The sequence below is a fragment of the Rhagoletis pomonella genome, unplaced genomic scaffold (genome assembly GCF_013731165.1).
Source record: "Rhagoletis pomonella isolate Grant_MI unplaced genomic scaffold, Rhpom_1.0 Rhpom_scaffold_00186, whole genome shotgun sequence".
In the NCBI taxonomy this organism is placed as follows: Eukaryota; Metazoa; Arthropoda; class Insecta; order Diptera; family Tephritidae; genus Rhagoletis; species Rhagoletis pomonella.
In genome coordinates this window covers 117,534-127,864 of record NW_023458740.1, presented here as the reverse complement: position 1 = coordinate 127,864, position 10,331 = coordinate 117,534, and the positions used below count along the sequence as shown (strand labels likewise).

General features: G+C 42.7%; 1 protein-coding gene across 1 annotated transcript in view; it reads left to right on the top strand.

Moving 5' to 3' along the window:
• The window catches only part of LOC118750269, a 15,596-nt gene extending 5,638 nt beyond the window's left edge, over window positions 1–9,958 (top strand). The window contains exons 3-5 of the mRNA XM_036484994.1: window positions 5,846–6,160; window positions 6,214–7,226; window positions 9,935–9,958. Coding sequence (XP_036340887.1) covers window positions 5,846–6,160; window positions 6,214–7,226; window positions 9,935–9,958 — 1,352 coding nt within the window. The remainder of the gene's footprint in view (window positions 1–5,845; window positions 6,161–6,213; window positions 7,227–9,934) is intronic.
• The last annotated feature ends 373 nt before the right edge of the window (window positions 9,959–10,331 follow it).

Here is a 10,331-nt window from a genome sequence, read left to right as displayed (position 1 = left end):
TTCAGTTATATTTTATTTGCAAATTCCGAGCGAAGCAGTTTCGTAACGGAGAACAAATTCCAGAGCCAATGGTAGTCACAAAAATTTTGCTGCTGTTGTTGTTGTTGTTGTTGTTGTTGTAGCGGCTACAACAAAATTTTGCTGTTGTTGTTGTTGTTGTTGTTGCTGTTGTTGCTGTTGTTGTTGTTGTTGTTGTAGCGGCTACAACAACCCCGCCCAGATCGGTTGGTATCTCAGTCGTTGTCGTCAAGTTCCACTAACGGCAACCCTAGGAAGCGTGCAGCTTCTGTGGGATTTGTCCACAGGGACAAGGCCGTTAGGGTTATCGGGTTTTCCGGGCATGCGAAGAGATGGTTCGAGTCATGTGGGGTCTCTCCGCATGCCGGACATTCGTTCGGCACATCCTCATTCAACCTACTCAAGTAGGAGTTTAACCTGCTGCAGTAGCCGGAGTGAAGTTGTGCGAGTGTAGTGCGTGTCTCCCGAGCCAGATGAAGCTCTGTCTCGTCTATGTCCGGGGGTGGTATGCCTAGAACGGCATTCACAGGTCTAGAGTCTACATAACTCGAGACTGAGTCCCTGTGAATGCCGTTCAGGGCCTGTCTGTACGCTGTCGGGTCCAGAGGTTGCTTAATGAACCTCTGGACTTCGTCCGTCAGTTCATATAGATGCCTCCTGACGTGCCTAGGCGAGGGCTCCTCTGCAAGCAGCTGTCTGCCTGGATGGCCACTTCTGTGGCTCCCGACCAGGAACAGCTTGCAGAGCATTATATTATGCTCCTTAACTGGGAGCATTTGCGCCTCGCCGTGCAAGTGGTGTTCAGGCGACATCAGGAGGCATCCCGTCGCTGTCCTAAGTGCCGTATTTTGTACCGTCTGTAGCTTCGTCCACTGCGTCCTACTAGTCCCTGGCGACCACACTGGCGCTGCGTAGTTCAGAACCGGCCGGACTATTGCCTTGTATGTTGCCAGCAACGTTTCTTTGTCTTTGCCCCAAGTACTGCCGGCTAGCGATTTGATGACCTTGTTGCGGCTCTGTACTTTATTAACAATAGCGGTTGAGTGCGCAGAGAAGGAGAGCAGGCTGTCGAATGTTACTCCGAGTATTTTGGGGTTATTCACCGTCGGAATTGGTGTGTCATCGACGTGAATCCCCAGCGGTAGCCTGACCTCCCTCGTCCAGGTTGTGAACAGGGTCGCGGAGGATTTCGTAGGGGAGAGGGCTAGACACTTTGCAGTGAAGAAGCGAGAAAGTTCGGAGAGATAGCCGTTTACTTTCGAACACAGGTCATCAATTCCATTCCCAGTCGCCATGATCGAGCAATCGTCGGCATAGGAGACAATCGAGACTCCCTCTGGTGGTTGAGGGAGCTTTGAAATATAAAAGTTAAACAGTAGCGGGGAAAGGACACCACCCTGAGGAACCCCCTGTTTTATTTTTCGCTGCTTACTCGTTTTGTCTCTAAATATTACCGACGAATGTCGACCACTCAGATAATTTGCCGACCACTGTTTGAGCCTCTGTGGGAGAGAGGAGGCCTCTATATCTTCTAGTAGCGTGGAATGGCAGACGGTGTCAAACGCCTTTGACAAGTCCAACGCTACTAGAATCGTTCTCTCACAGGAACGGTTGCGGTTAAGGCCACGAGTTATCTGAGTGTTTATGGCGTTAAGTGCTGTTGTTGTACTGTGCACTTTACGGAAACCATGCTGATGCTTCGCTGGGGTCAGGTGGTTTGTGAAGTACGGGAGTAGCAAGGCCTCTAGTGTCTTCGCTACGGGGGAAAGGAGTGTAATCGGGCGATACGAATCTCCTTTGTTGGCGGGTTTCCCCGGTTTGAGCAGTGAGACCACTCTCCCCACCTTCCAGATGTGTGGGATGATGAGAGTGGCCATTGACAGGTTGAGGACCTCCGTTAGGTACGCTACCCCCGCAGGACCCAAATTTTTCAGCATCAGCATGCATATTCCGTCGGGGCCCATGGCTTTGGAGGCTTTCGCCTTCCCGATGGCCACCTGAACTTCACCGCAAGTGAAAGCAAGGGGGGCACAAGTTGTTGGCAGTTTGTGCAGCCTTCTGGTCACTCGACGCTTGGCTTTGTTCACCGGAGGATGCAGTATGAACTGCCGGCTAAAATAGCTCGCGCATCGCTCCGGGTCCGACGAAGCATGGTCGCCGAAGGAAATTTCGACTCTGTCGTCGTGCTTCGTCGGATTAGACAATGACCTCACGGTTGACCAAAGCTTGCTCACACCAGAGTTGAAATTACAAGTCTTCAAATGCTCCTCCCACTTCTTCCGCTTATGTACGTTTACAAGTTGCCGAATCTCCGCGTTGAGATCCCTGATACGGGGATCTCCGGGATCGGCCTGACGAAGGCTATCACGCTCATCAGCTAGAACAGCCGCTTCGGCAGGGAAGTTTGGACGTGGGTCCGATATACATCCTGCCGGTATGAAGCGAGCTGCAGCAGCAGTGATAGCCCTGCGGAACTTACGTTCATCGAGATGGACGTCGGTTGGTGTGGGGAGCGCTGCGAAGGTGTTTTCGGTAAACTCCGCGTAACCTTTCCAATCAGCTTTAGAAAAGTTGATATAGGTCCGGTGTTTGGCGGAGGCAAAGTCGGTTGGTTTATCAATCGAGATGACTATGGGTAGATGGTCTGATGCTAGAGTCAGCATAGGTCGCCACGTTATGCTGTTTATCAGACCAGCGCTGACTATTGTGATGTCTGGCGAGCTACTGCAGTTACCCATAATCCTGGTGGGTGCGTCGTCGTTCATTGTGCAGAATGTCGAATCGTCTATCTGCTCAGCCAAGTCTGTTCCCCTACGATCGTTTGACAGGCTTGAGTGCCAAAGATCGTGGTGCGCATTAAAGTCACCTACTACCATACGGTTTTCACCTCTGAGGAGCGCACCTATATCAGGGTGATATCCTGGCGCGCAGCAGGTGACAGGGGGTATGTATATGTTAAATATTTCGAGCTCGACATCGCCTGACCGGATAGCGATGCCCTGACATTCTAGGGTGGTATCCCTGCGGTCGATGTCGGCTTCGATAAGACGATACTGCACGGTGTGGTGCGTGATGAACGCTAAGCCACCACCATTATCTCGCTCGCGATCTCGACGGTGCACGTTGTACCCGGCGCAATTCAACAAAGTTGAATTGCTGTGCAACTTCGTCTCTTGGACCGCAGCTATTAATATACCATGCCGACACATGAAGACGGTTATCTCCTCAATCTTGCTCTGTAGCCCGTTACAGTTGAATTGAAGGAGCTTCATGTGGTTCGGGAGACGTGTCGTGATGTGGGGTGTAAGTGAGGTGTATGTTCTTGCCGCCGTTGGCTGTGTGTGCTGCTGAGGTGATTGCCGCCCTGTGGTGGTGGTGGGGGGCGTCGCAATTGAAGTCTGCGACCGAGCAGCGCAACACGGGCCCTCGAAGTTCCCCGTCCAATCTCGCGTGGTACGCAGACCTGAACATGCCCTAAAGTGGCACCAGCCAAGGCAGGTGTTGCACTTGACTGATGTCACATTACGGAATATTCTGGTCTGACATACCGTGCAGATTGTAGGGGGAACCAGGAGTTGTTGGCGGCGGCCTGTGGGTGGTGGTACGGTTGTGTGTGTTATGTGGTCTGTGGTGGCTGTGGTACGGTCTGTGGTGTTATTATGTTGTTGTGTTGTGGCGACTGTGTGTGGTTGCTGTGTGAGTGTGTGGGGCTGCACGGGCGGACTATGGTTTGCCGTGGAGGCTGCTCTGTTTGAGCAACAGGGGGCCACGTACGACGTGGTCCACTGTCTGTGTGTCCGTAGTCCCGAGCAGACCCTGAGGTGACTCCACCCCTCGCAGGCATTACACTTGACTGAGGTGGAGTTGTGGTGTAATCGTCTTCGGCATACACAGCAGGTGTATATTTCTGGCCCAGGGTTTGACTCGATGCCAGCCCTGAGTAGGAGAATGCGTAGTCAACAACCGAAGTCAGAAGCGCTATGTTGCGATGCATTATTTGCCGTAGCTAAAGGCGAAGCATGGTACATGGACTCGGGTGCCACGGAACATATGGCAAATCGTCGTGAGTTGTTTCGTACGTTCAAGGAGCTAAAAGTTCATCATCCAGTTAAAATCGGCAACGGCGAATTTGTGCATGCTTTTGGCGTTGGAGATATTGACGTTGAAGTCTACAATGGGCATAAATGGATTGAAAAATGCTTAGTAAATGTTCTGTATGTGCCAAAATTGAGCACAAACTTGTTTTCGCAAGGCCGCTGCACTGACAAAGGTTTCGTTGTAACTTCAGACTCAAAAAAGTGTGTGTTTAGGGATGGAAGTCGTATTGTCGCTATTGGGCTGCGAGAAACGTCATTATACAAAATGTTAATGAAAGCAAAAGTCTCAACAAAACTAATATCAGCGAATGCAAAACTTGCGGTGAAGGGAGAACACATTCGGTTGTGGCACGAGCGTTTGGCACATCAAAATGTAGCACATGTTCGTACATTTTTAAAGAAAAATGGCATTGTTTTTATAGATGAACAAAATTTCCAATGCAAAGCATGTATCGTTGGCAAAGCACATCGATTAACATTCAAAGGCCATAATAAAATAACAACAAAATGTTGTGAACTGATGCACATGGATGTGTGTGGCCCAATGCAGGTTGTTGTTGTTGTAACAGCATTCAAATTCCCCAAAGAGATTTTGGGGAGTGTTGCTGGAGTGACAGTCCTTGGCCAGATATAAATCTGGGTCGTTCCGGTTACGTAGACCCGACTGTCGTGGGAACGGCCCAATGCAGGTAAACTCGATCGGTGGTGCGCGCTATTTTCTCCTAATTAAAGACGATTATTCCCATATGCGATTCGTTTACTTCCTCAAAGCCAAATCTGAAGTGTCATTTAAAGTCAAATTGTTTGTCGAAACTGTTTATAATCAAACGGAACACAAAATTAAAAACATTCGGTCAGATAACGGAACAGAATTTGTAAACAATGATCTAAAAATATTTTTTGAAAGTAAAGCCATTAAACACGAGCTTACTGCTGCATATACACCAGAACAAAATGGTGCCATCGAGCGAGAAAACAGAACAATTGTGGAAGCAACGCGAACGATGTTAGGTCGGTGTTATGCAGACAAACTTTTGTTTGCCAAATTAAATGGCGGCTGCTTAGTTTGCTCGGAGGTGGTTATGTCGAGTTTGGCACAGGGTTGCACGTTCATTATGGTTTTCATGGCTATTGCCAACACGAAATGAGAATTTCAGATGTACATAACGCGCACAATTTAAAATTTTTGTATATGACAACACCGATTTTGCTGCAGTTTGACCAAACAAAATTAGTTTGCTGTGAGAGTCGCCAAACTCGCTCTCTCCGAGTTTGCTACAACAACAATTGCACGCAGTTTGCCAAACAAAATTTCTGCATAACACCAACCTTACATGCACACAAATTAGATTTAAGCCTGTGGGCTGAAGGTGTAAACACCAGCGTGTAAGTGCTTAATCGCACTGGAACGAGCTCAGTAAAAGAAAAGTCACCATGTCAGCTATGGTTTAATGAACAATTAAGCTTTCATCACTTCAAAATTTTTGGTACAGTGGTATATATGCATATTCCCAAACAAAAACGACTGAAACTAGACAAAAAATCAGAAGAGTGCTTGTTTGTTCGCTACGGGGATACCACATCGGGATATCGTGTCTACAATAGAACCAATAGAACAGTATCTACTGTTCGCGATGTGGTGTTTTCAAATGACAGTGGTTACAACGTGAACTTGCGAGGCACAGTTGCAGAAATAAATCAAACTGAAGTGGCAGTATGATTGAGTTTAGATGACAATGAGAATCTGGAACAAAGGAAAGGTGTATCACTTGACACAACATCAGTGGCAATTGAAGAAGCAGTAAATATCAATAATGGCCAAAGTGAAAGTGAAGATAGCACATGGTACGAAACCGAAAATGATACAGCAGAACAAGTACGAAACTTTTGCGACTTAACTCAATCGAATATTATTGAAAAGCGTTTACGCAATGAACCACAAGCAAATATTGTTTACAGCTGTGCATTTTTAACGACGAGCGAAGAACCGAATACCTATGCACAAGCTACAAATTCAGAGAATAGCAAAAAGCAATGCGCGCAGAGTATGACTCACTTATCGAAAATGGGACATGGGTGTTAGTCAATGCACCAAAAGGTCAAAAAGTTATTGATAATCGTTGGTTATATCGAATCAAGCGAAATCCTGACAACACAATTGATCGTTTCAAGGCCAGACTTGTTGCGAGAGGTTTCTTACAAAGCTACGGTGTCGACTACACGGAGACATTCAGTCCAGTAGTCAAATTTTCTTCGATTAGATCATTGCTGGTGACAGCAGCCGAACGAAATATGGTTATCAAACAATTTGATGTTAAAACTGCATTTTTGTACGGTGATTTAAGCGAGGAGGTGTACATGAAGCAGCCAACTGGTTTCAATGATGGATCGAGTCGAGTGTGTAAGCTGATTAAAAGTCTGTATGGACTCAAACAAGCTCCTCGATGTTGGAATGCAAAGTTTACAAATTTCATCTCAGAGTTCCAATTCAAGGAAACCGAAGCAGATCCATGTGAGACCACATTCTTAGCTCTATTTGTGGATGATGTGCTGCTTTTATCAGCAAGCAACGAATTCATTGAACCAGTTGTAAAGTACTTGCAGAAACATTTTGAGATTAAGAGGTCTGAGGCAAATTACTTTCTTGGCTTCGAAATAAATCGGATGAATGATGGCTCAATATTCTTATCGCAAGAAAGTTATGTTAAAAAATTGCTAAACACCTTCGGCTTTGACGATGCAAATTCGGTGTCAACGCCAGTCGATCATCAACAGGTTTTAGAGGGAGAAATGTTACTTGCTGCAGACAGTGATGCTGATTATGCTGGCTGTGCCGAAACACGAAAATCTACTACGGGCTACTGTCTTACGATTGGTGCGGGTATAGTTAGCTGGTGCTCAGAACGGCAATCAACTGTCTCCCACTCAACGGCTGAGTCTGAATACATTGCGGCATCACAAGCATCAAGAGAACTAGTATGGCTAAAGCGACTGCTATCACAGCTAGACGAACAGTTGAGGTCAGAGCAACCAGTACTTTATGTGGACAACGAAAGCGCTGTAAAGCTGATCAAAAATCCAGTCCTGCATAAAAGAACCAAACACATTGAAGTAAAATATCATTGTGTCAGGGAAAAATATAATGAAAAAGCTTTTATTGTAAAGGGAATACCAACTGAAAATCAATTAGCTGATATCTTTACTAAGCCATTGCCTAGAGCACGATTTGAATTTTTGCGATCAAAATTAAATGTTTTTCCAATCTCAAAATCATAACTCCTTAACTTTTTTATATATCTAACTTCTTTTATTAAACTTTTTAATTATTCGATTTATTACAAAAAGAGGGAGAATTGAAGCAACTCTGATTTTGTACTAAATGAAGTATACAGTACTAAAACAAATGAATTACCACACTGTTGTTAATCTAGTTAGTTCTCTATCAGCAATTAATAAAGCAACACATATTATTATTGTACTCCGCTGGTGTCTATTATTACTCTGCTCATCTGTTGCAAATATCATCGCCGCCCCTGTCATTTTGTACCAAACAAAAAAATATGCCATTAAACTCCGGAAAAGGAGGCGGGCCACACCCACTTTTTTCTCTAGCTCAAAGGTCAGTATTCTTTAGGTGTTCCAAAATTTGGCGCTAAATCGATGGATATAACGTAAATGATGTGTTTCTAGCAGTTTTCATTTGAAACATTTAATACTTTGATTACAAAAATACCACGATACTTTGCAAATCGCACTGATTTGAAATCGTACGGTTTGCAGAACATGCCGGTTATATATATACAGGGTGTCCCAGAAGTAATCTGCCAAACTTGAGGAGAAGGCATGTGGGGTGGTGAGCTCTCTGATAAACAAAAAATTTTCAGGTAAAAGTATCACCGTTTTTGAAATATTTAAATTTTTTTGAATTAAAGAAAAATCGTGCCTTTTCATGTATTTTCAATGTATTCAAATGTAATGCATTTAAAATATATTAAGGAACCATTATAAAATTAGGACTATATTGCGATTTTTAACTTTCTGATATTTTCTTCCCCAACTTTGACTTTGTCTGGTGAAAAAAAAATGTACTGAGCTATAACTTTACATTACATAAAAAAATTGCTCATTTAATAGATATTTCAGAAAGGTGCCGTTCTTACTATTTCGAATAAAAAAAAAAATATAGCCGCTTTTGTGGGTAAAGGACTGAGACACGCTAGAATTTATTTAATAGATTTAAATTTAAGTTGGTCTTGTTACCGACCAATGACATGCTAAATAGTAGAGTCCGACCGATTAATCGGCATCGGCTAGTATCGGCACAAAATTGAGCATCGGCATCGGCCTTATTTCGCCGATTCTTTGCCGATTCTTGGGAACTTCTTTACAAATGTTCAGGTGAAGCGACAGCCAACATTAAAAAACATTTGCAGACAGCTCACAAAAATGATTTTTTTTTTATTGAACGTGTTTCACGTTTTTTCCATACAAAAGTATGTGCGACAATTTTCTTTTATATGGAGAACACTGCCAGCAAAAAAAATTGCCAAAAATTAACGGGATTTTATAGCAGCTTGAAACTTGCACTTCATTATACTAGAATGAAATGGTCTACAAAACTGCATACCAAAATTCTGATTAAAAAGTTTGAAATTTTGGTGAAAATAAGCAGAATTTTTCTAATTTTTGTACAAAGTTTGAAATCTGGATTTATATGGTGTTTGTTGTATACCAGCTAGACTTTTATAAAAAAAATAATAAACATTAAATAAAAAAGACAAAATCGGTCAAAATATCGCGATTCTTTTATTTTTTGGACCACTATATGTATGTACATACATACCTAGCATATAAGTTCTTATGCATTGAGTGCAACAGAGTGTATTTTAGTACAAAACGAAATGAAATTTTATGTTCCTAAATATTTTTTGCTTAGCAGCATAAAAAAAGTGTTTTATGTAATGTACATAAATGTAATATATGTACATATATTTTTACACATACATATTTAGTTTGTTCGTTAATGATATATTTCGGACTTCTATGCACGCCAACATGCATGCCTAAGCGGACGATGTCCAGCTCTATATGTCAGGTCCTCTGGAGGACTCGGCTAATTTGTGCGCAAGCTTCAACAGAGAACTGATGTCTATAAGGACCTGGGCACAGTTAAATGGTCTTCGTCTTAATTGTGACAAGTGTTTTGTTTTACCAATTTGTAAGAAACGTCTTAACCTAGCAACTATTCCATCGTTACACATTGGTGGCAAACCAATTAAATTTGTGTCAAAAGTAACTAACCTTGGGTTTATTATCAACACTGGCCTTACCTGCATTGACCATGTGAATTCAACTGTAGGCAAAGTCTATAATACTTTAAGGAATTTACGAATGTCTGCTCCATTTACACCGATAGAAATCAGACGTAAACTCGCAATCCAACTTATAATGCCAATTATCTGTTATTCTGAGGTAGTCTGCAGCAGGTTAGATTCCCAATCAGCTCACAAAATAGATGTAGTATTTAACCAGATCACGCGCTATGTGTTTGGGCTAGAAAAATATGAACATATTTCCGCTTGGAGAACGCGCCTACTTGGCTGCGATATTTCTGAATATCCTAAAGCTAGAAATTGTGTATTCCTTTTTCGTCTCATGACAGATAAGGCACCCAAATATCTATATGAAAAATTAACGTTCCCCAAATCCACTTGAGTAAAGGACTTGACTGTTCCTACCTACAATTATCTCAGCTCTGCACGGCTATTCTTTGTCAATGCTATCCGCATCTGGAACTCTATTCCATCCCATATTCGCAGTGGTTTAAACAAAAGCAACTCTAAAAATGTTCTGTATGCATATTTCCGTTAGCTTCACTTCAGTCCCTGTGATGTGCTCTCTATGTACTTGTTTAATTAAGTCTTATTTTAAGTATATGTACTGGAATTGTAGAACTCACTTAAAATACTACTCTGTTAATTATATTATGTTACCTTTATTTAGTCTTAAGTAAATTTTGCTGTTTTAGTTATATGTATGTACTGTTATGAATTTTTTCGTTGCGCTATAAAAGATCATTCTTTTGATCTTATTGGGCTAATGATTTTATTAATAAATGAAATGAAAAAATATGTATATATGTACATACATGTGTATGTAATGTTGCATAACAAGCTAATTAACTCAATTATTTCTTATCTTTTTTTTTTTTTAACT